The 26,197-nt window shown below is 41.9% G+C and overlaps 1 protein-coding gene across 6 annotated transcripts in view; it reads left to right on the top strand.

Annotated features, from left to right (window-relative positions):
• Positions 1–26,197, top strand: part of LITAF (lipopolysaccharide induced TNF factor) — a 101,318-nt gene that overhangs the window by 69,559 nt on the left and 5,562 nt on the right. The window contains exons 1-2 of one of the 6 annotated variants that reach the window (XM_035549053.2): positions 12,388–12,405; positions 13,917–13,980. The exons of 1 other annotated variant lie outside the window; for it this stretch is intronic. In XM_035549053.2, coding sequence (XP_035404946.2) covers positions 12,403–12,405; positions 13,917–13,980 — 67 coding nt within the window. In that variant the 5' untranslated portion in view covers positions 12,388–12,402. 4 more of the 6 variants (XM_035549048.2, XM_035549050.2, XM_035549047.2 and 1 more) reach the window with 4 other exon arrangements.

Genomic DNA, 26,197 nt, shown 5'->3' with positions numbered 1-26,197 from the left:
GAAAACTCCATGGTAGAAAGTGGAGCTGAGTTTAAAACACAGGGCACTGAGTTGTAGAGGAGCAGTGTGTACTGCATGCAGCACTGACATTACTTGGCAATTCATACAAAATAAAAGAGGCAGGAGAATCTACAGCTGTGTATGTGCAGTTGGTCCTTAATCATTAGCAGTGACTTGTCTTCAGCTGAGAAAATAAATCTGTTTAAATTATATCACCTAATAAATATACTGAATGCAACAGATTGAAGAGTTCTTTTTTCAGTTGGGAAAAAAGATAAAAATGTTCAGTTTCTTTTCAACCCAAGCTGCAGGTGCATCTGGCTTGTTTGCAATTTTGCGCAGGGTAAGAAATATTTATTTCTGCGTGGACAAGGACTAGGCACTCAGGCTCCTCTCTGCTGCACGACCTTGCAACCCGAGCAGCAAAACAACAGATTCTGCATAGCTGGTAGCTGGAGACACAATATGCTTACTGGCACGCAGGTTACAATCTACTGGGAAGATAATGGGGTGAGCAATTCGGTCTCCGGAGTTGGGTGGAGTTTGCTTTTGCTGTTAAGTGAGCAGCCAGGTGACTTCAATGGTTGTGCTCTCGGGCAGAGACATGGTCACTGTTTTACAGGCACAGCTCCTTCTGTTGCACATCCTGTGGTCTGACACCACAGGAACCAAGCCTTCAGCAGTGTGGTGTGGCAGAAACATGCTCTGACATATGCCACAGAAGATAACAAGTGGTGCAGTTTGCAAAACGGCATACAAGAAATGACCAGGAAGAAAGTCAACACCTAGAAAGGCATTTCTGGGTCTCTTGGAAGACTCAAGGCAGTCCTGCTTCATGAGATCTCAGACTGGATGGTGAGACAGGAGAGTAGCAGGACACTATGTTATTTAGTATAACCCTCAACCCGATGTCTTGGCCTGTATCTTAACATCCTTTGGATGGCTTCTCTTTCTCTGGAACAGAAGCACGTGGCTGACTACCACTCTGTTTCCCATATATAAAAGGTAGGCACTTACATAGTGTGAGAGGAGACCAAAGGGATCTTGCTGACTCCCGTAATCAGGACTTTCACAGGGGATAAGTGTGCCTCTACCATTTTTGTTGCTGCCTAAGGCTTGTCAAAGGCTGCTCCAGCACCAAATAGGAGATGACAAAAGCAGAGGGTTTCCCCTCCCCAAGTGGCATGCTTTCACAAGGATCCTTCACACATTTCATTTAGTGCTGATCTAGTACTTTTGTTGTGAGCTTTAGTAATCTTCTGAGGGTCTAGCTGCTAGCAGTGCTGTGGCTTTTCACTTAAGAGGAGAACATCTAACCTTGCGTTTTGAATGGCTGAAGTACAAGCTGCTGCTTGAGTCCTTTTGGTAGGATTTGGATACAGATTGTCCTGATAAAGTGCTGGAGCCGTATCTTCTTGTACTGTCCTAGTTCTCAGATGCTAATTTTATGTAATTCAAGTGAAAAGAGATGCTGTGATAATTTCTAACTGTTACCCATGAAGCCTATTTGCATTCCCCTGGAAGCCCAAATAGGGCAGCTTTAACTAATATATCCTGCAATTCTCAATGAATCATTTGTATTAGAGTTTTCTGTCACGTAGTCTGCTGAAGGAGCAGAATTGCAAGTAAAGCATTGTCAGTTCCAGTCCTGGCAGCCTGGTTATCACCCATCTGGTTTTTACTGTATAACTGAGAATTCAGCAGGTTTTGCTGAAGAAAGAGAATTTTTTGAGTTGTACTGAGATGTCGTAAGTGTCGTAATTTAAAAAAGTGTCGTAATTAGAAAAAATAATTTTTTGAGTTGTACTGAGTGTCGTAAGATAACCACAGCTAAAAGCATCTACTGTGCTTGTACTAAAGCAAAGAAAAGCACTTTTTTCTTTCTTTTCAGGCCAGTGGTTCCCAGAATAACAATGTATGGTTGAACACACAGCCTTATTTCTATAAGGGGATATTGCAGCTTAAATGTTGAACACTAGGGCACTGTAAACTCCAGCCTCAGCCCAGGGCTGTTGCTACCAAATTAAAATAGTCCAGCAAAAGCCTGTTAACACAGCAGTGTGCTTATCAATAAGAAAATTCAGCCCCTCCTACTCTAATGCCAAACTGGTCAGTACTTCTTAGAAGAAGGAAAAATCTCTGAATCTATGCAATATTTCATCTGCATCCATTTGCTATCTATAGGAAGGGGCAAAGTAAATGATACCAGACAAATACACACTTCCTCATGCACACCAGCTGTCTCCTACTCTGCAACATCGCTCCCTTCTGACAGACTCATTCCATAAACTCTTGATTGTGGTGGACAGCAGCTTGGTGAGCATCTCACAATCTGCCTCAGTCTCACTAGTCTGAATTTGGCAAATCAGTAAGTCTTTGGAGCAAACTCATGTCTGTTATTAAATCATTGAAAATGATTACTTTTTTTACACCTGCAATTTTTAAACTGACTCTTAGAGCAATGAAAGTTAATTGTTACCTTTGAATTTTTTACTATGCTGTTAGGACTATTAAAAACAAAAATTATGGCATGGAGAAGAAGAAGAAAAAAATATGATATTTAGCCCAAAGTTTCTTTTTTTGTCCTCTATTCTTGCCTCATTATATAATAGCTGACCATCAGAGAGGTGTTCCAGTAACATCTGCAGTTGCACCTTTGTTTTCCTTAATCAGGAAATTTACTGTATCCACTGATACAGTATTATCAACCTGTGTCTTTGGCAGAGCAGCACTGGAGAGTTGAGTCTGAAGCCCCTGCGACTTTACCACTTCTGGAGATGCCTGCAATTGAGCTCTATATGTACAAAGTGTTTGGAGATTCTTGATGATAATCCCCAAGGGGTTTATCTTGTGCAATTTCTGAAATAGTAATTTCAAATATACTGAGTTGTTGTGTTCAGGCTTTCATTTTGGAAAAAACAATAGTTTGAATTTTATCCATGTTGTAGCAATAAAAAGACCTGGCAGAAGCTAGTACAGGTAGAAACAGATTTCTGTTTATACCCTGCTGTACTCAGCCCTTTCTTTGAGGCAGGTACAGGACACAGTGGTAAGGAAACACAATTCCCACAAATTTGGCTTTTCCCACAAAGTTTTGGCATCTTTTCCACAATAACCAATTCATTCATATTAAATGGGACCCTTTCCATTACCCCCAAAAGCAATTAACAATTGAACATGCAATGAAGTCTGACCTAAACCACACTTTATTATTTAGCACCATCTCTGAATACCAGATGGAGCTCTTTCAACCATTTTTGCTTCATAAGCATTTGGGGATGACAACAGATCTTAAAAGAAAAGCCAGAAATAGGCTTGAAAAAGCTGGAATAAATAATTTTGCTTTATGCCTTGCATCCAGAATCAGTAAGTTGATTCATTATTTTAATAAAAAGATAACCTGTAGTTTCTTAGTAGGCTTGTAGTAGGATAGTGAGAATAGAAATGAAATGCATCTCCAGATGTTTCCCTAACTTATCTATTTTAATTCCTTTTTCTTAGGAATTGCTCATATTCATAACTACTATGAAAAATATTGACAAGCTGACATTTAATTAAAAAGTATGCAGCATTGCTGTTATTCCATTGCATGGGGAAATTAAATGCTGATTTCACACTCATTTAACATTGCTCTTCCAGCCTGCTCTTGTAACTGACATTTCTGCCTTTCCTCTGGGTATCCAAAGCCAGTGTCTGAACTCATCAACGATGGCTGAACATTGAACAGTTTGGACATTCTGGGACAATGTAGGCATATTCCAACTCAGAAATAAATTAACAGAGAATGTATTAATAGTATCAGACACAATTATAGGTCTGTGCATATGGATTTATAGAAGGAGAGAAAATACAGTGCCTGGTTTGCTAGAGCAACTTTTGATCTCATTTTCCAAGTTCTTAGGATAGATGGCATACTGATATTGTTACCAACAGTAACCAGTAACCTCATGGAGCAGTGTAACTTCAGATAAGATGAAATGCTGAAGAGAATTCTGTGTGCACCAGTAAAAGTTTTTTTTTCTGATTTTTTTTTCTCGTTGCACACTGTGTAAATCGGTTGTCTGTGGTTGAAATGGAGAGGAGACATTTCATTGACATGTAGTTCCCACTTTGGAGTTGCAATAATTCATGTACATATATGATTCATGCAGATTATATATCATATAAATGTGATATAAGGTTGCTGGGGGATTTGGGGGTGACCCAGGGTTTTGTATCTTTAAGGAACAAATGGTGTTACTTCCATCTCTGCATATGGCTGATTTTTAAATTCATCCTTTTCCTTTCTTATTTGTGATGAATAACACTAATAAATAAGGGACAGTCCATAACATTTGCTCAAAACGCAATCTCTTAATAATCATCAACAAAAGAACATCCATGTCCTTTTCTTACTGATTCACCTTGTCTTGCAGTTGTGGACATGGCTTTCTCATGTAATTTGCTGGAGGTCAGGTTTGTGGGCTCTCTAGGTGAAGGTAATTAATCTCATTTTAACAGTGGTAGCATTGCATAGTGGAATTACCTCTGTGAAGGATTTAAGCTTTTTTTGTCTGATATTGCAAAGCCTTTTGCTGTATCAGTTTGGACGCAGTGTGTGCCATCTTGTGGACAAGGCACGCTATGTCAGAATCCTTGAGACATTTAAAGATTGGGGTATTTTGAGTGTATGTCATAAAATTGCTTAGTGCAATATGTAAAATAATAGAAGTTTGTAGCTCAATGTAATAAAACCCTCTTCTGGGATGTTGGTTTTGTAATTGAAGTTACTTGAGTTGGCTTGATTCTCTTAATTCTGAGGAAGCAGAAATTCTTTTGCTAGGATGCGAGTTGCTTGCTACCATTTTTGAAATCATCAAATGTAAAATTCTATTTTCTTCTTGAATTAAATTTAATGACCTAGAATTATGTTAATCTGGGAACAAACCAGAAATAATTCTGTGAAACGTCTGTCGAAGCAGCATAATTGCTACATGCTAACATTAATAAAAAGTAAACAATTTTAGAAATGTCTTTGCTTTGGGTATGAAAGCAAAAATATTCTTATCAGAGATATAAGTGACTTCTACAAATATTTTTTATTTAAAGTTCATTTACCTCTACTCTTTATTGACCCATACTAGTTTATTTGATGCTTTCTTGGTGGAAAGCAAGTGACAACCCTTAAGATGGTGCTCAGTGACTGGGAAGTCCTTTCCAAAAGCAACAGGGATTTGTTTTACAGAGAAGACTGTAAAACCCCAACATTTGTCAAAATATGATGCTTTCTGAATGAAATTGCTTCCCTTTTCTTGCAGAGATCACTGAGATCAACAAATCATGTCCTATAAAAGTCCTTTAGTGGAACTAGCTGATTGCCTGTTTTTTCTAAAATTTAAAATAAGGTGAATTTATGGAGAGTGTTTTCAAAAACAAGGATGTAAAAAGCTTTAGCATAGATGGCTGCAAAGGTGAAGTTTTTGCTGTTAATTTAAAAGTAGGATTCTAATAGGAAAAAAGCCTCAAATAAGATGATCTATGTGAAAATGTAATTTGGAGTCAATCAGAAGCAATTTTGTTTTAAAAAAAGACTTAATTAAATTTGATTTCATGAATGAAAATTGCTGGACAAATAAAGTAGTGTCAATCAAATTCTCATTAAAGAAACTTTACAGGTCATTGTGCTGATGGTCTGCAGGTAAGCAGAGTCATTTCTAGCTGCAGAGTAGATGTTCTCATTAATTGGTCGTGCAGAGATACTGGAAAGGTGGCTGATTAATAAGTTTTCCAACTGTTCGTCTATAACAGAATTAGTGCTACAGAGATAAAAGCAGCTTCTGCTAATAGGTTGTTGCCCAGCATTGCCAGGTACATCTGAAGTACCGAAAGCTATCAAGCAAATGGCAGAGCAGCTGGTCCAGATGGCACTGCTGTTGAGATATATGAATGTGGGGAGCCTAAGCTGATAAGAAAACTCATGACTTACTAAACAAACACGTAGAACCAAAAACTAGTGCTGCAAGAGCTGAAGATACTAACATTGCCCATCTATATGGCAAGAAATGAGGTCACTGTGATAATTATAAAGGGTCTGTGCTTGCTGACCAATGCTGAGAGCTTCTTTATGAGCTGGACTGAATTGAGTCAGGAGTTTGCAGAGGAACCGTTTATTTTTAGTTACTGGAGATTTGTTCTGGTTGTGTCACAGATTACTTGCTGAAGTGAAAAATCCAGAGGAGCTTTGGATAGAATCACAGCGTGGCTGAGGTTGGAAGGAGCCTCAGGGTCCATCTGCTCCCCCCTGCCCCAGCAGGGCCACCCCGAGCAGGGGGCCCAGGCCCGTGTCCAGGCAACTTTGGGAGATCTCCAAGGAGGAGACTCCACAGCCTCTGTGGGCAACCTGTGCCAGGGCTCCGGCACCTGCACAGCACAGAAGTGCCTCCTGGTGCTCAGAGGGAGCCTCCTGTGCTCTGGTTTGTGCCCACTGCCTCTGGGCCTGGCCCTGGGCACCGCTGAGCAGAGCCTGGCTCCGTCCTCCGTGCACCCTGCCTTCAGGGGTTTGTAGGCATTGGTGAGATTCCCCTGAGCCTCCTCTTCTCCAGGCCGAGCAGGCCCAGCTCGCTCAGCCTCTCCTCACAGGAGAGATGCTCTGGTCCCTCCATCATCCTTGTGGCCTTATGTTGGACGCTGTCCAGTATGTCCAGGTCTCCCTTGTACTTGGGGGCCCAGGACACAGAACTCCAGGTGTGGCCTCACCAGTGCTGAGCAGAGGGAAAGGATCACCTTCCTCCACCTGCGGGTAACACTTTGCCTAATGCAGCCCAGAAGTCTATTCACCCTCTTTGTGGCAAGGGCATGTTGTTCGCTCATTTTCAACTTGGTGTCCACCAGGACTCCCAGGTCTTTTTCTGCCAGGCTGCTTTCCAGATGGGTGGTCCCCAGCACGTCCTGGTGCCTGGGGCTGTTCCTTCCCAGGTGCAGGACTTTACGCTTGTAGAAATTCATTAGGTTGTTGGCTCAGTTCTCCAGCCTGGGCAGGTCCCTCTGGATGGCAACACAACCCTCTGGCATATTAGAATCTGTGTATACAGCAGATCAGTCAGCTCTCAAAATCCCAAAGTGCTTTCAACCATCACATGCGAGGGTTTCTGGTTCACTTATTTTTATTACTGATGTTTGTAAGGATATTCAGTTGTTGACTGATTGCCTTGCACATCACAAAGGATTAGTCTGAAAAGACAGAGGATTCATTTCAACTGAGGAGTGTCCTGCACATTTGGTGTCCATATGTAACAAGCCACTGAAGATAGCCAGCAAATTTGGTGAAGTGCTCTCTTAACATTTAAGAATGAATGATGAGATTGTGTTTCACCATAATTAGTCATCATTTTGGTTAAATGGCTATCAATCCCCCCATTGCTATCACTGTTTTAGTCTGCAGTTATGACGCTTGTGCTGATTTTGTGTCCAGATGGTGAGATTTCTGGTTTGCTGCTTCCTGCAGACAAACAGTATCTAATGAGAAGATACCTGAATTGCTGGAACAGGAACTGACAACCTTCTCAGCTGAGAGTGTTGGCCATTTAATTTATATGTGGACTTGAGAGATTCCCTAAAACACCTTTAATGAAGGCACTGCTGCCAGAGGTGGGGAATTGAAATTAAACATTATCTCTGAGGTATTCTTAAATAATGTAACATGAGTTATAACAGCTGGTGACTATAAGCTAAGACAGAATTTAACAGCAATAATTTCATATTTGCCAGATCTACAGCAGTATTACTAGAACTAAGTTCAAATGTCTGTAGCATGGAGGGGAGCACAAGAAAAACGCCTTTCAGCATCCATCTTTACACGTAATGTGTGTGGCTGATGCTGGACCAGAGTTGCAGAGAAGTGGATATTCAAGGCCTTAAGTCTCATTGGATAACTATGAATTTTAGCAACGAAGTCTTAATATCTGTCTGTGTTTCTCAATCTCTTGCCTACAACCCAACAAGGCTGTAATAATTCTGACATCCAGACAGCAGTTGTATGAAAGATTATGATGTCAGAATTGTACATGGGAGAGTACTGTGGTATTCCTTACTCACTTTAGATCCACAGTTTGATCAAAGCAATGCATTAACATAAGTCAGGCTGCTGCCGTAAGTAAAACAGCAGCATGCTCAAATGTAAGTAGATCAGTTGTTTCGGTCATCAGATGTAACATGAGCCAGCAGACCTGGTGTACAGCCAAGATGATACCAGCAGCTTGGCCAAACAGAAGGAACGGTGAGAAGATGTGATTTTTGTGCTGCTTTGTTCAGGAGTAGCATCACAACAGTTGAAATCACGCTTCAGTTCTGCCTGCAGGAAAAATAATCATGCAGCTTTATTTTTGAAGTCATATCCTTCTTGTACTCTGTCAGGGGAGTGGAAAGATGAATTTGAAGGGTAAAGGTTTGGAGAATTTTCCTCTCTGATTTCTGATGGCATTGTTTGTGAGTCCATCAAATAATGGATGATTTAATAGGGAGAGAGCCAACACTGTTAAATGTAAAGATTTTCTTATCATAACAATTTTCCTTTTGGGTACCTGTACTAGGAGAATCACTGCTGGCAGTGAATGGTTCTCCTTGTCATTATTTACAGGAGGTGTTCTGGGAAAAATAGATGTATCATTCCCTCTTTTGACATCACATCACTGTGCCACTTTCTAGGGGAGATGTTATGATTTACAGACTTGAATGTTTTACTTCAGTGCAAAATAAAGTGTTTTGCAATCTGGCGGCTGTTATTAGCTGTTAGCATGATAAAATAACACTACGGGAGATGGTAATTAAGGAGAAAGCAATAATAAAAGGACAGCAGAGTATTAATATTAGATTTGGATCAATTTAGCAGTGCGGTCACACAATTTTAATTGCGGAGGATCACTTGCAGTTTCAGACTAGCTGTGCTATTTTCTGTTTCACTTAAGAAACTCAGTGTTTCCAACCCTTCACAACCATGTTGCCCAACATATTACCAGCTTTCAGAGAAGTGAAATAAGTCATTATCCTATACAGTCATGCTAGGCAAGGCACGTACAATGAGGAGGGTGTATACTTGGAAGAGAAGGAAAAGCATGGCAGGAGGATGGCAGATGCTTGGTGTCAGGAGTTGCTGGGATACCTTCCTCTAAGCTGGCCTCACCAGAAAGGGTGACAGGCTGTGGCAATGCTCTGTGGAGGTGGGTGAGGCACAGGGTGAAGAGACCTGATCTGAGAGCAGTTCAAAAGCTCAAAACTTTTAAGACGGCTCACCCTTTTCATCCTGTTGGTTTCCAGCACCAGGGGAAGTGTAAAAGACACTGGAAGAAAATGGGAACTGAGAAATAAGACAGCTTTACGCAAGATAATGTGTCCGACAGCTCACTTGAAGCTACCACTTATCTGTCATATGAGGCTGTTATTTTCCCTATCGCTTCCACGTTGGTATGGAGCAATAGTCGTTTTGACGTGTGAACCTCAGCAGTGAGATTGTCAGTCATGGGGTATTTCTCCTCATGGAGCAGTTCCTGAAAGGGAGGGTGTATTTGGGGTTCTCTGTTGTCTTTTTCCCTCATCCTGCTGCTGTGTATAGGATTTATTTGGGGGTAATTTAAGCTGAAGTTATTAATGCCCAAATCAACATTGCAAAGCAGTGAGCACTAAGTGAACCCACTTCCTGGCAGTCTTCAAACCCCAGCTCCCCTCGTTTCCCACAAACACACTGCACCGTGCTGTCAGATGAATTTGGCACTCAGAACGTTAAGTCCTCGGTAACGGCACATATCGGTATACTGTTGGCTAATACTCACCCAAGCAGAAACGATATCTAGGCCTTTCTCTGCAAGTTGATAATTATTGCATTGTTAACTTTCAATTACGTTAATTATCGTTTCTATAGCAGTGCATGATAGGAAGTCTATTATGGCAGCACTTGGCTTTAAGTATTGTAGATATTTTTATGTGCATGTGTTGTTAGAAGTAGCTTGTGGAATAAAACCAAACTTGTGAACAATCAGAAAACAAGAACATTGCTATAGATTGGGTTTTGAAGGTGACAAAACTCTTAAACCCCGAGCTAGAAATCAAATGACATAATTGCAATTTGTATTATGGTACGTTTTTTTCTTTTTCTTTTTTCTTTCCTTTTTTTTTTTTTTTAAACACTGATGCATTATTTCTTAAATCAGATGGGACTATTAGCTCACCAGTTGAACATTGTACAAAATGGGGGTGGCATTTGTAAAGATCTGTGCTCGTCTAAAATATATTTTCCAGAAAGTCATCCAAATTTGTCTGGAAGTAGTCAAAAGATATAGAATCTCATAGAATCTCACACTTCTTTTTTCAGTTTCTTCTAGTGGCTCACCAGTTAAGTGTTGAAATGGAAAACAAGTCGTTAACCTTCCCAGCTTTGACCTCTGAACATAGCTTTTTACTATACTTTTCTCTCTTTGATTAAAAAGCTCCTTATCCCCTGGTACCTTCCTTCTGATAATTCAGTGAGTGCTTTTAGACAATAATTTTCTAATCTTGAAGAAATTTTATCATTCCATAATTAAGAGATTTAATACACAGAGTAAATACTGATCTTCACGTCAGTCTTGTTTAATTAGGGAGAAACATAAGAAAAACCTGTGCGTTCCATATACTGATTATTTTGACAAATATGTACAACAAAACTTGTTTATTTTACTTCCTAGATTTTTTTAATCCAAATTCTTTAGTAGTAACAACCTAGCAGAGCAGTATTTTGATAATGGAAAGAAAAAGGTCAAGACAGGAAGAGATTGTGTGAACTTATTTAAATAATTACAAGAAAGGCTAACAAAACTGGAGAGGATTTATATTGGCATTATGCACAAAATAACATTAAAAAGAACTTAGTTCATAGGTGAGCTAAAAGAGCTGTGAGGTTCATAGAAAAGATTTGGAATTAGTAAAATCATTGCTAAGCTCTACCAGTTTAATTAAAATCCAAACTCTGCATTCTCAGGCAGTCAGCATTCCCATGGGCAGAAGCTTAATTTTGATTAAGTACCATTTGACATTATAAATGTAAGTAATTTATTCTTCATTGGCATTGATCCTATCTGGAAGTTCAACCCCTGGGGGCTTTGAGGTATTCTTTCAAGCCATTGATGCTTCCAATAGTGAATGATGTAGAAAGGACCATTTTGGATTTTTGGTTTCATTTGGTTCACTACTTTGAACACAAATCATTCAAAATATTTGCTGTCCTCGGTGTTGCACTTCTAGATGGCACTGCTGTATTGCTTTTATTTTCTAATCCTATCAAACTTACCCGTTTCTCTTTTAAAATATTTATATAGTGAAATGCAAACCTATGGGTGGCTTAAGTTTTAGCTGTTGTGTAGATCAGGATATTGACTGGCAATTGCAGTACCAAAATGTCCATCTTTATATTTCTTGTGCTAAATGTTCACAGTGTGTTGCAGTTCTTGTTCTGTTTGCTTTGCAACTTGAATCAGCCATTGTAGCAGGGAAAAAACCACAAAACATTCTTTAAGGCTATTTGACTTAATGTCATCTACCTTGCTTTGCATGTAAATCTGTGCATCAACCTTGCCTGCCAGTCTAAAACTGCAACCTAGTACAAATCTCCTTAAATATCTAGTATTATTGAAGTGATCAAAAGTCATTTGAGATTCTTTTTAGCCTTGACAAATTAGTACACGCAAAATCACTACAAAAACCAACTGTATGTGTGCAGATCCTACAACTTCCAGGCAGGAAAAAAATAAGGTGACATTAAACCTTGTTTACTTCTGCACATTGAATGTACATCAACTTCTCAGCTTCATTTAGTTTCTTTGGTGGAAACTGACCGAAGTAAAAGCTAATAAATCTAGCACCTATGCTAAGGCATTCATTTTTGGGGTTAAACTGACATCTACTGGTGTCCTGTAATAAATTACATGCCATTAGTGTGTGAACAAAACATATACAATATACCGTGTACTTTACTGTTTCGTGACGCTGTCAGATGACTCAGCAGGGTGGAGGAAAGCGTAACAGCCAAATACCAAGGGTGGGGCTGCTTTGTACATCATACCACCAGAAAGGTGACAGAGCAGAGCTCTTGTGGGATACTGCGTTGGGACCTATGTAAATTTTCTGAATTCGTCATGTGGCCTTTCTTCTCTTTTTTTTTTTTTTTTCTAACAAGTTAAATATATCATCTTCAGAACACAGCTCATGGAGTGGGGGAGATTATCAAGATTTCTCTCCATTTCTAGCTGTGTTTCCTCAAGCATAAAGTGAGTTCGTGCTGCGTGTCCCCACCCAACCACTTGGTCTACTGTGGCTGACTCCAGGAAGAGTGGGTCAAGCTGTCCCTTGCTTCACTCTGCATCGCCAGAATAGGACTGGAAAGGGAGGAACTGGTAAATGGTGAGATAGGTGGGCAGGAGGAGGGGTAATGAGAGGAAATACACTTGTGCACTGCTAAACTGATGCTGTTAGTGGCCTAACCACCAAGCTGTATATGGACATTTGGTAAGAAGAGTGGTAGGGCAAAATGGCACAATGTTATTGGGGTCTGCAGAGAGGGGTAGAAGCTGTAGCATGAGGCAGCCTGTGATGAGATGTAAGCAAAAAATATAGCACTGGCAGTAAGAAGGCTTTCAGATGAGGCTCATGCCTTATTGCACCCCAGGAGATGCATTTAGTCCTGGCTTCTTTCTGCTGTGGCTTCTAAGCTGCTCACATTCACCTGGCAAAGGAGGTTCAGTTACAAAGAGCACAATTACTCCAGTTTTAGCAAAGCCAGGGCACCAAGGCAGAAATTACACATATCCTGCTTCTGAGATAAATATCGTGACCTATAATGTGATTTCTTGACAATGATGAAAAGTTACTCACATCTAAGTCACGTTCTACCCTCTGGGTCAAACGCTAACAAGCAGGAAGGACTGACTGCTGCCGAATCAAAACAAAAGCAAAACCTACCACTTTTTTTTTTTTTTTTTAACAGAATCAGGGGCGAGGATTATTCATGCTGGCAGAGCCCTTGTACTTCACTATCTGATCAAAACCCTGCATACACATACCTGTAGGCAATACGGTAGATCCCTCTGACCGCAGAGTTGACTCTTGGGCTTCTCATCACTTGGAGTGAATGCACCTTTTGTCCTATGAAACCTGAATCCTGGCCCTGAGATGGATTTGAATTGAAGCTTTATACGTGTTACTTAGGGCGAGGGCCAAGAAAGGTTTTAAGCACAAAACTAAGACTTTAACAGGTTTTAGATACTTTCAGCAAAAAGGCCTACCACAGAGTCCCTGCTGAGCCCTGGGGGGTTGGTGACTCCTTCCAGTCCAAAGCAGATTGAAGCACTTAAATAACAAATCTTGCCAACTGGCTCATTTAAACTGCAGTGGTGAAGCAGAAGCAGCCCTTGGTGAATCCCTTTCAGCGATCTGGCCAGTAATGGTTTCTGTCTTACCTTGGCATATATTTTTGAGCTGTTGGGTTGGATGGATGAAGGAGCAACAACCTCTGTAGCTTCCAAAGGCTCAATCCAATTAATTGCTTCTAAGAGCCCCAGTTAACAACACTGGATCTGTTGGGAGGTTTCTTTGATAATTTTCTTTCAGTTTTGTCACATGCACCACTGGCTGAAAGAGATGATCCTGGTAACACAGGCATATCAAGGAATTAGGGGAAGGATTTATTTTTTCCTCCTGTGCTAGGAAATAGGCAGTCTGGCAATGCTGACTATGGGGAAGCTGAGGATCCCTGTCAATCTGGGAACCTGCGGGTAGCCCTGGGCAGGACCTTCCAGCGGGACGTTTCTCTGAGGAGGCAGCCTTCACTCCCGGCGTCGTGCGTCGAACTTTTCGTGTTTCCTGAGGCTTTTTTTTTGCATTTCGTTTTCCTTCTCCTCTCGCCCCGCTGCCAGGTGCCGCAGGCCGGGGAGGCGGAGCGGGGGCGGCCGGTCCCGGAGCCGGGGGCGTCCGGGGCAGGTGCGTGATTCGTGCAGCCTCGGGGAAGGGGAGGAGAAAGGGACGGGACGGGACGGGACGGCGGTTCCAGCCAGGCGGCGGGGAGGGCAGGCGGCGGCCGCTGCGGAGCGGTAAGGGACGCGCCGGGGGGATCCGGGGCTGCGCGGGCGCCTCTGGAGCCGGGACGGGCGGGAAAGCGCCGGGCCCCTCGGAGAAGCCGTCGGTGGTCACCGAAGCTGTGGGCAGGGAAAGGAAGAAGGGACGGCACCGGGCGTCCCTCTGTCAGGGCCGCTCCCCTGAGGGCGCGGCGCAGCTCAGCTCCCTGTGGCGCTGGCGCTGCCCCCGCCGCCTCGCCGGGTGTGTGGCCGTGTTTACTTTCTGCCTTACCAAACCTGAAGTGTGTAGCCTCCTCTGCTCAGGACCACGGCCTGCCTAATGCGATTTGTGGTCTCTTAGTGTTTTATTTGCTAGTGTTTCGTTGGTAAATCCAGTGTGACTCCAATGGCACTGGTTGTCTTACTGAAACAATAATGTATTGAACTTTTTGTTTGTTTGTTTTTTCCCCTTAAAGTATCACAGAGTTTTATTCTTTCACAAACATCTGAGAAATCTGCGTGACTTTAATGCGCTGTTTCTCAGCAGGTTGGTGAGTTAGGAAGCTGTTGTCTGGAGTTCAGGTAACCAAGATGGTGGCCCCAGCAAGTGCTGCGTTACAGCTTGCTGCTGCATGCTGCAAAAATCCCGAGTGCTCCCATAAACCTGTATATCCTGCCTGATTGTTTAAAAAAAAGATTAGCTGTCAGTCTGCCTTTCGTTCCGGGTGCCGCTGATCAGCAGCTGTCTTCAGCGCCACTGTGACAGAGCCCCTGTAATTAGCTGTGGTGTTGGAGAGCAGCCTGGGGTTTCTAGCAATGGGAACTGAGGAGGAATAGTGCAAACATTAATCCTGCCAAATCTTAGCTAAAGAGTAAGGGAAGGATAACAGCGTATTTAGTTGGCCAGGCTGGGTTAGGAAATCTGTTTTCATAAGCCTTTATTTTCCGTTTCTTTATGCTAAGTAGAGAGGTGGGTTATTACCTTCTCTTTCTCTTGTCCCCAGGCTAATCTTCAAGCTGGATTGCAAGACACATGTTTGCGCTGGGTGTATGAAGTAATAGTTCAAATATTTCTTTAGGGTTGACGTTTAGAGTGAGAGGGACATCAGCAAAGTTCTGTTGACAAGCTGAAGTTGTGGTTGATCCACAGTGATTAATCTTTTGATGAGATTGTCTTTTAATCCTGAAGTCATCTTGTTCTTTTTTAAAGAATTTCCATTAGAAATAGAAATTCTATTCTAATTTCAATTAGAAATTAGATAGATATATTATTGGGACTGATACTTGGTTTTATTTTTACACTGTTTGTTTTAATACTTGATAGTTATCTGTGCCTCAGAATTGAAATGTCCTCCTTAGTTAATTAAAAAAAAAGGGGGGGGGGAGAAGAAGAAAAGGAAGGCATAGGAGATGTCATCGTTCCAGGGATGCTGCTGTGAAGACCTGAAACCTGTTTGCTTCTGTCTTGTAGGGTGGAGGGAAGCAAAAAAGGATAGATATCATTTTTAAATAGAACCACCTGCCCCAAATTAGTCAGCGGTAAGAACTGAAAAATGCAGCATCATCTGAAAATAAGTATTGGCCATAAGTACTGAGACTTAGAAGAATTTGTGCTAGAAATTATGGTCATGAGCATTTTGAAATCTGTTAAAAGGCGTTGATTTCTTAGACCTTGTTTCCTCAGGAAAGCAGAGATGGGGATTGTCTTCAGTTGTGCAGCATCTGCCACGCAGCAGGAGCCATGACTGGGGGCAGTTGATCAGCATTCAGATCTGTAGCTTACTAAGAAGGGGAAACGTTTTTTTCTTTTTTCTAAAAAAAATAGAAGGCCAGTGGTTTTTAAAAATATAATTGTGGAATATACAGTACTACAAAAACTTAGAGTTTAGTCATCTTTTGATTGCTTTCTTCCATCTACTAAAGCTGCAGTGTGAGTAGGAGGTTGGTGTGAAAGCTGAGAACAATGCCTTCCACACAAGGAAGTGAGGGGTTACCAAAATAACTGTTCCTGCGTACACACTGTGCCTGTAGTCACGTTGTCCTTTCCTTCTGCACCAGCTCCTATGTTTGTCCTAGCTATGTGGCCAATCCCACACTGGACTGAATACACAACTCCATTTCTAATAAACCTTTCTACGTTTCTGCGTAGTCTGCTGGGAAGACCATGAGACTACTCAAGTGTATAAACATCAGCAGTGTGTAAACATGGACCAGCAGAGCTTTGTCAGACAGGAGCCGGTGGTTGAGAACTGTAGTTGAGAAGTTACGGTAGTAGAAATCTATGGGATAAACACTAGGATATACAAGTTGTCAACAAGCTACTTAAAGGATGATGTAGACACAACAGAAGCTGGTTATAAGTTAAGGGTAAAATTTTTTACAGTTTCTAACATGGACAGACAGAGGTTTCCAGAGCATCTCGCGTAAAAGTGAGAAAAAAAAAAAACTTGTCTTAAAATGGGTCTTAATCTTAAAATTCATGTGTTCTCAAATATATCTATTTACATTATGCTTTGTAAACTATGGAAAAAAGTCAGGACTGCTACCAAAATCCAGTTTCCTTTTGATATGAAGATACTGATCCAGAATCTGCATTTCAGTAGGTGTACAACAGTACTTGGGGCAGGGGTATTTAACAGCCACTGCAGTTCCACTCCTTGTGGTCTCTGTACTTGGGATGAATTAGTGCCTCAGTGACCTGAATCAAGCTGGCAGCAATGGGGACAGCTCAGCAATAAAGACGGATTTTTGGCGAATTGTCCTCAATGAGGAAGTCATTAAAGCAATTTAATTTTTGTTTACATTTAACACTGGTATATTTTGCATCAGTTTTGTGCTAACTTAGTTAGTATTTAGTATGCATGTCTTAAAACAGAACTGGGCCTTCGTTATTTTATTTATTTTTTTTTTTCCTAGCAACCTGTCTTCTGTTTTCTGGGTTGTTAAAGAGCAGTATAGGTCAGAAGGAATCCCTGGAGGTCATTTGGACCAGCCGCCTGCTCAAGACTAATTTTAGGGGAGGTTTTTCAAGGCCCTTTGACTTGTGTTTTGTCACAGCTGTCTGTTCTGGAGTGTGTTTCCTACTTCTGTTCTCGTTATGGAGGCATTTACAGCAAGCTATGGTGCTAATGGGGAAATTCTGCCTTAGTTATCTGGCTCGTTTACCGTGCCTTTTGTTTGCTTCTGGTAAAAACTGTCCAGCTTCAGTTTCCTTCCAGCTAATCTGTTCATTGCCCTTGAAAGTTTGGCCCATCAATTCTGCTAGTATTCCAAAGTGGGCGTTTTACTGGTCTTAAAAGATCAGATAGTACAGTCATGTATGCCATGTGTAACAAACGTGTAACAATCCAAGTGAGTCAAACCTTTTTTTTTTTTTTTTTTATTGGTGCCAGACTTTTTTTTTCCTCTATGTTTCTTCTCCATTGTCTCTCCAAATGTAGGCTGTGTTATACCCTGCACTTTGAGACCTGCTTAGGTAGTGTCTTTCAAACTGGGGACAGCTTCTTGGAATAAACCTGAGGGATGGGAATATGGGAAGGGGATTATATCCAGGAGACAGCAGTGAGATGGGGATAGAGCAGCAAGAGTCCAGAGTCTGGCAGGAGTTTGTGAGATGCACTGTAAGCTTTTAGGATGGCGATGGCAGGGAGACAGTGGCTTAGCTCTCGTGCTCCTGGCAACCCCGTGCATCTTCTGTCGTTTGGTGTCGGTGCTGTCTGCTTCCTTCCTCAGCTTAAGCCCCTCTCACACCGGGCTACTTTACAGCCCCATTTCCCTGCTAGCTCCTCTGCTGCATTCCCAGCCACTACCCAGCACTCTCTCTTCATCCTGAGTGGAAGGTCTTGTGTTCCTGCTTGAGATCTGCTGTCTTGCACCGAACCATGAAGGATTGAGTTTACATATGTGTTGTATTTTTTTTTGATCCAGCAAATCTATCATTTAATAGAAGTCTTCCCCAAACTGCTAAGAAGTCTAATAAAATAGTAACTTTTGGTGCTCTTCTAAAAAAAATTCTTAATGCTTTCTGATGATGTTATTACCTTGTTCTTCATTTGGATAGCCAGAACAGAGGCTTACAGAATCACAGAATCATCTAGGTTGGAAGAGACCTCAAAGATCATCTAGTCCAACCTCTGACCTAACACTAACAAGTCCTCCACTAAACCATATCACTAAGCTCTACATGTAAATGTCTTTTAAAGACCTCCAGGGATGGTGACTCAACCACTTCCCTGGGCAGCCTATTCCAATGCCTAACAAGCCTTTCAGTAAAGAAGTTCTTCCTAATATCCAACCTAAACCTCCCCTGGCGCAACTTTAGCCCATTCCCCCTCATCCTGTCACCAGGCATGTGAACATGAGAACAGACCAACCCCCAACTCGCTACAGCCTCCTTTAAGGTACCTGTAGAGTGCAATAAGGTCGCCCCTGAGCCTCCTCTTCTCCAGGCTGAACAATCCCAGCTCCCTCAGCCGCTCCTCGTAAGACTTGTTCTCCAGACCCCTCACCAGCTTCGTCGCCCTTCTCTGGACTCGCTCGAGCACGTCTATGTCCTTCTTGTAGCGAGGGGCCCAAAACTGAACACAGTACTCGAGGTTTGGCCTCACCAGAGCTGAGCACAGGGGGACAATCACTTCCCTAGCCCTGCTGGCCACACTGCTTCTTATGCAAGCCAGGATGCTGTTGGCCTTCTTGGCCACCTGAGCACACTGCTGGCTCATATTCAGCTGACTATCAACCAATACTCCCAGGTCCTTCTCTGCCAGGCAGCTTTCCAGCCACTCATCTCCCAGCCTGTAGCGCTGCTTGGGGTTGTTGTGGCCCAGGTGCAGGACCCGGCACTTGGCCTTGTTGAACCTCATACAGTTGGCCTCAGCCCATCGGTCCAGCCTATCCAGATCCTCCTGCAGAGCCTTCCTACCCTCGAGCAGATCGACACACGCACCTAACTTGGTGTCGTCTGCAAACTTACTGAGGGTGCACGCGATCCCCTCATCCAGATCATCGATAAAGATATTAGAGAGAATTGGCCCCAGTACTGAGCCCTGGGGGGCTCCACTAGTGACCGGCCTCCAACTGGATTTGACTCCATTCACCACGACTCTTTGGGCCCGGCTACCCAGCCAGTTTCTAACCCAACGAAGCGTACGCCAGTCCAAGCCAAGAGCAGCCAGTTTCTTGAGGAGAATGCTGTGGGAAACGGTGTCAAAAGCCTTACTGAAGTCAAGGTAGACCACATCCACAGCCTTTCCCTCATCCACCAAGCGCATCACTTTGTCATAGAAGGAGATCAGGTTTGTCAAGCAGGACCTGCCTTTCATAAACCCATGCAGACTGGGCCTGATTGCCTGCTTGCCCTGCAAGTGCCACGTGATGACACTCAAGATAATCTGCTCCATGAGCTTCCCTGGCACTGAGGTCAAACTAACAGGCCTATAGTTCCCTGGGTCTACCTTCCAGCCCCTCTTGTAGATGGGCATCACGTTTGCTAGCCGCCAGTTGACTGGGACCTCCCCCGATAGCCAGGACTGCTGATAAATGATGGAAAGTGGCTTGGCCAGCTCCTCCGCCAGTTCTCTCAGCACCCTCGGGTGGATCCCATCCGGCCCCATCGACTTGCATATATCCAAGTGCTGTAGCAGGTCACCAACCATTTCCTCGTGGATTGTGAGGGCCACAATCTGCTCTCCATCCCCTTCCACCAGCTCAGGGTACTGGGTATCCAGAGAACAACTGGTCTTGCCGCTAAGGACTGAGGCAAAGAAGACTTTAAGCACCTCAGCCTTTTCCTCATCTCTCGTCACGAAGTTTCCTCCCGCATCCAGTAAAGGATGGAGCTTCTTCTTAGTCCTCCTTTTCATGTTAATGTATTTATAAAAACATTTTCTGTTATCTTTAACAGCAGTAGCCAGATTGAGCTCCAGATGAGCTTTGGCCTTCCTAATTTTGTCCCTACACATCCTTACAACATCCTTATAGTCCTTCTGAGTGGCCTGCCCTCTTTTCCAAAGATCATAAACCCTCTTTTTTTTCCTAAGCTCTAGCCACAACTCTCTGTTCAACCAGGCTGGTCATCTTCCACGAATTCTTTGCTAGTGTTCATCTCAGTAAAAGTTCTGAAAGCAAACTGATGTCACGTGTTTGGATGAATTTGCATTCAGCAACATTCCTTACAGTGGAAGATAAAACAAAATAAGCTATTTACTTTTTTTCCAAGTCATCCTAATAAATGCTTGTAACAGACACATCTCTCCTCTTACTCAGAGTGCACATGTATTGATTCTGAGTTTTGGAATGCCATTCAGTGAAAGTAAAAACAGATGGTCTGAGATTTTGGGTCTCGTTTCATGATCTGCTTACATTCGTTTGCGTGAGTGTTCTTGCCATCTCCCCTTGTACCACTTGTATGCTAGGAACTGATATGGCTGAAAACTCACTCCATGGTGGTAGCTAGCCACAGTGACAAGTTGGCTTTTTTTTTTAAATTATTATTATATTTTGGTAGAAATCTTCTTGAGTTGATTTAGGACATATATTTGCTAATGCACTGTTCGAAGGATATATATTTCTTTTTATTAAAAACAAGAAAGTTTTAAATCCGTGCCAAACAATGGAAATGTTCTTAATTGAAACTTCCATGGAGCTAACGATATTTATCTTTCATAAAGGCTTCTTACAACAGGCATTCAAGATTCAGTCCAAATGTATTTTCTTTATAGTAAAATTGAGTTTCAGGGTGGCCTGTTTAGAAACAAGTAGAGTATTTTGGGTCTGTACCTGAGTAACTAAGGAAACTTTCAGATGAGGAAAATTTTTCTGGAAGGTAGTAAGTGTATTTACTCTTCCATTCTTAGCTGAGCGGTACTTCCTGTTGCATTACAGGTTTGGCTGGTTGAGGAGATGCCACCACGGTCTCTCCCAGTTTCTTCAGGCTATCAGGAGCAGAACTTCTGCACATAAGTTTCTGCTCATGTGGTGTGTTAATGTGGGGGCTATGCAGACTTTTTTTTTCGTCTCCGTTCCCCCCCCCCCCCCCCCCCCCCGCCTCCTGATAATAAGGGACAGAAGAGTCATCTGCCCACAGTTATCCTTCAGGTGCTGCTGTGTTACCTGTGCACTGCTGTGGAATCCATTTCTGCTGAACTTTGGTGCATGCCACGAAACAAGCTGGGATTAAAAACATCATTGCCCTCTGATTCATTTTAATTGTTGGTTGAAGCACGAGTGACTTATCTTTCTACTTTTGATTGGTTTCCCCTCCTGTGTTTTTTTTGTTGTTTTTTTTTTCCATGTTTGTCCTTGAGTAAAAGGTGTTTTTCCACATTCTTATGATACACAATTGTATCTTGTCTTCAGAAAAAGGGTGCGGTTTTAAACTACACAATCTTAACAAACTGATCTGGGCAGTATCAATAATGCTCGTGAGATGGGGTTTGCATCCTCTGGTGAAAAAATGGCACTAAATATGTGTTCATATTGGGTGAGGAAAGGAGTAGTAGTTGGTACCATGAGGTGAAGACAGGTGAAAGGCATGAGCCAGACCCTGACCCCAACTGATCAGCATCATGAACAGAGTGGGAAGAAGGAAGGAGAAGATGACTGCAGCTCTGTAGTTCTGTCCTCCTCTCTGTATTTTGGAGTATGACACAGATAATGTTCCCTATGTGTTCTTACAGTAAATCTGGCCCTTGAGAGAAAGGGAATCTTGAAGCTATTTCCCTTCCTAGGAAAAGACAATGGCATAAGTTCATGTGTGAATGTGTGTTACCTGGCAGATGGCACAGGTATCGATTATCACAGGGCAACCTGTTATGTTTTGGGCACGTTAAGTAATACCTCTGTAGTTCCTGGACTGTGACATACATTCCTTCGGATTTTCCCTGTATTCATTTTGATGAAGAAGAAGATCAGAGTAAGTCTTCTACACTAGGCTTCATAATTCGACATTTGAATTTGCCTTCTGCGGAAACTACCCAATTTCTGAGAAACCTGTGCAGTGGGAAGATGTACTCAGGAACACTGTGCAGCTATTTAATTAAAATGTAAGGTGTCACCTATATAGCAGTGTTTTTTTTTTTTTTAAATTACATGAACATTATCAGGAAGATCTCATGTCTGATGAGGTGTAACCCAGCTGAAACCTGCAGTGTGTAGCTGCCTGTGAGCGTACTTTTAGTTCCAAGTCAAGGATTTATCTCGAGCGATTCCAGTCAGATACAAACCCTGCAGTGTGTGATAGAAGGCTTTATAAGGAACCCTTGGCTAATAATTTCCTCAGATAAGTTACCTTAGAAGTCTGATTTACTTAGTTCACTTTACTGAATAGCAAGGTAACAGGAAAGTTTAGCCAGGTGCTGTGCTTTTTCACATACAGCCTGCAAACTCCTCTCGCCAGGTTAGAACTGGCAGTGTGGGTTAGGCAGTAAGTGCAGGCCATGCTTTGGGTTTCGGCTTGCTACGTGGGCTTGTAGTTTAGGGATTAACTTGGGGGGGATGGGGAGCACTTGAATCAACTGAAATCTGATTTTTCAAAATGCAAAACTGCACAAAGTGCTGCATACTGATGAGTTTTGCTTAGCAGTCAACAGTTCTGAAAGGCTTCCATGCCCCGAAATTTGTGTGGCTTTAGTGCAGTTATAAAAGTGAGAGCGCTATGCTGCACCCTCCGTTGGGCAGGAGTATATCCATGTATCTGGCTGTTTGTAGGATGTGCTGCTTGTCTTCCAGGTCTCCAGCTAGCATAAGTAACTAATCTAATGAGCTGGTTGCACTTGAATAGAGTGATTTGTGAATGCTGTAGCTTTTACCAGGCTTTTTCCTACCTTTATGCCAATGTTATTCTGTATGTGGAGCAACGGATCTCTGCATAAAGCAATAAGCTACAAGAGTGCTTTGCCCCATGCAGGTGTTCTGCCTCAGTATGTGCTTATGAAGGAAATGATTTGGGCTAAGACAAGTGTGAGCAGATACAAGTATTTGTGATTCTTTCTCTCAAGAGAATGAACAAAAAGAAAAATCTGGAGAAAGGAGCTGCTGCTTTTTCTATTTATTAATTTTATTTTGGAGTCTAGTGACTCACCTACCCAGAGTTAGTGCAGCTGAGTAGCACAGTGAGTCAATATTCTCCTTTCTCTGCAACTGGAATACAAGAGGTGTTTTTTTTTCTTCTTTTTTTCTTTTTAATGAAAAGCAGAAGTGTGGGACAAGTAGCTGAAGCCATTGGTTTTTGTCTTACTACATGCATTTCTAAAGACTTCAGGCAGCAGGGTAGTGAGAGACAGGGAACAGAAGCAAGAACTGCTCAGTTCTCCTCTGTGCTAAGTGGCATTTGGATCTGAAACTTCCAGATGTAAATGGAAACTCTTGTGTAAAAGACCCAGTCTTGAATTTAGTGTGCTTGTTGGTCATTCAATGTTTGCTTATCCTGGTTTGAGATAGCCTACTGGTTTGCATATGTGTAAGTAGCAGATAACAGGGAAGTCAAATGTACCAAAAAGTTATCAGTCTTATCCTTTGTCATTTCTTACAGTTGAGTACTTGTCACCAATCTTCCTTTTTGAATTATTTGGGAGCAGCGTTTAAGAGTCTGTTTTAAGAAGACAAAACTCGTGGGCTTGGTTTCTGCCTCTGCCATCAGGTTGCTTTGGTGCCTGTATTTCAGTCATGTAAGTTCATTTATCTTTAAATTAGTAAATTGCTGTCATTTCATAGGATCACAAAGTACCTTGAGTTGGAAGGAACCCATAAAGATCTTTAAGTCCTGCTCCTGATTGTCTGAGCTACCCCTGACACAGCTTTAAGCCATTTCCTTGTGTCCTGTCAGCTGTAACCAGAGAGAAGATATCAGCACTTCCCTCTTCCCTCTCCGCACCCCTTCATGAGGAAGTTGTAGACAGCCGTGAGGTCTCCCCTCAGTCTCCTCTCCTTTAAGCTGAACAAACTGAGTACCCTCAGCTGTTCCTCATATGATGTATGTCCTTATGTAAGTAGCTAGGTACAGTTTGTTAACGTGTTAGAAATTCCAGTCTTCTCTGTCCTATATGGGTGCTTAAGACTGTATCAATTTTTATATGATCCAGTGTTCATTTGTGGTTTAAACCTTTTGTTCTCCTTGCATTCAGGCATTATGCACTAGTTGCTCTTCCGAGACAACTCTGTATCAATGGTATTTTATATAAGAATGTATCTGTAAAACATAGGAGTAAAGGCATAAGCTGCTCTGTGCTTGTTTGCAATGAGCAAAATGCAGATGGTAACTGTGGAAATTCTCTTAGTGATTTTATGAGGTTATGCAGAGTGGTACAGCATACGTTACTAACTCAGGCTGTAAGACTTGCCTGAGCTAAAACAAAATGCTGAAAACCCTTTCTAGAACGTCCCTTTGGCCTTTGTTTTCATTGCTATCTAATCTTTAAGTTAATGCTTATTACCATATCAACTTACTCTAGTTACTATCTTACCTGAAACTCAGATAATATTGATAATCAGCAACTTTTTATAATGCTGGTTGGTTTCCTTTTTCTAGGTGAAGCTGGTTTTTAGTTAATTCTAGACCCAGTCTTGCAATGAGTTTTGTGAATAGGGGCTTGTTTACAAGCAGTTTATTCAGGATTTGGGCCTTAACTTCAGAGGAAGTAGCATTTTACTTTGGAAACAGCATATATAAAAGTACATGTTTAAAAATAGTGTTGCATTTATTTTCAACAAACAGTGCTGAACTAATGGAAAATACAGTTGCAAGGGATGTGAAGAGATTCTTGAATCTACTTAATGCTGTATGACAAATACATCAATAAAAGCTTTGGTCAAAACTTTATGGAGGGAAGGCTCTGCAACTCTTTAGCCAGTTTTTCCAGTGCTTAACTAGTCTTAGTGTTAGACCTAAAGAAAAGTTTATTATTTTGAAGCTTTTCTTAAAGTTTTCATTGAAGTTGTGTCAAAGAAGAGTTTATTCAGAGCTTCTTCATTGCTACCTGTCTGTTGTCATTATTCTCTCTGGCCTCTTGAAATTAAGGAACCTCAGTTAATTTGGCTTTTTCTCAGAATTCCTCTTCTCTAGCCTGTCTGATTGTTCTTGATGCTTTTCTTTGCAATCTGCTCACCTGTTTGTTTCTCAGATACCGTACTCCCATGGGGCTTTCCCAGAGCAGCAGACCTTTTCAGCTGTCATACAGGTACTCACTCTGCTTACACACCCCTTCATGATGTTTGCTGTTGTCATTGCAGTTTCAGCTTCCATTCAGGTTCTGATCTGGTAGATCTGCTAGGTATTTGCACTCTAGCTGCTTAAGTGATCAGTTTTTCTGACTGAAGAATGTGATTATATTTGCTGGGTCCTAGGCAGAAGGTGCATTTTAAACAGTAGAAAAAGCCATATTTTAGGAGAAAATGGCATTTCTTTTTTGGGCATTTCTTTTATAACTCGCTAATAGCAGGACTCCATGTGCTAATTTCCAAGTCCAGACTATTTTGACTTCATGGTTTTACACTTTGTGACATTTGCGTGAGAAGATCCTCTTTCAAAATATGTGGTGGAGAAGTCCCATGATTTTGTTGGTTTGGTCCTTATATGAGCAGTTCTGTGTTCAAAATAGCTAGATTCTTTCCTGGGATGAATCTTGCTGAGGCAATTTGTTGCTTTACTGGTGCTTTTAAGCATATCGTTCTTTGGAAACAACAAATTTTGAAGCTCAGCTCCATGTATAAAGAGAATGGAATGAGGTAACCTGGAAAGAGATGGTTGTAAATATATAGTTTTACAACAGTTCTCTCTACTTTGGAATCTAAGTTCTCTGATAAAGTAATCACTCTAGCTTAAAAGTAAAAGGGTTATTCAAGCTGCTCTGTCAGGAAACTATTGCACAATAACCTATTGCACAACAAGTTTAGGCTGGTTGTCCCCTGATCCCCTGACTGTTGTTCCTCCACTGTCTGCTGTGACTTTGTATTGATTTCTATGTGAAAGAAATTGTGATCTTCCTTTTTCTCAGAAATTAAGTTCCCCAAAGGCAATTTAACTACTTACAGAACTGCTTACGGATTAGCCAGCTTTTATGTTGAGATTTTTTTTCTATCCCTCTCTTCCCTGCTAGGCCACAAATCCAGCTGTGTCTTCATGGACAACACAAATTTCTTAAAGGATC

This window comes from Cygnus atratus, chromosome 15, assembly GCF_013377495.2.
Source record: "Cygnus atratus isolate AKBS03 ecotype Queensland, Australia chromosome 15, CAtr_DNAZoo_HiC_assembly, whole genome shotgun sequence".
NCBI lineage: Eukaryota > Metazoa > Chordata > Aves > Anseriformes > Anatidae > Cygnus > Cygnus atratus.
The sequence above is the reverse complement of the archived record's forward strand: the minus strand, read 5'-3'. Positions and strand labels throughout refer to the sequence as shown.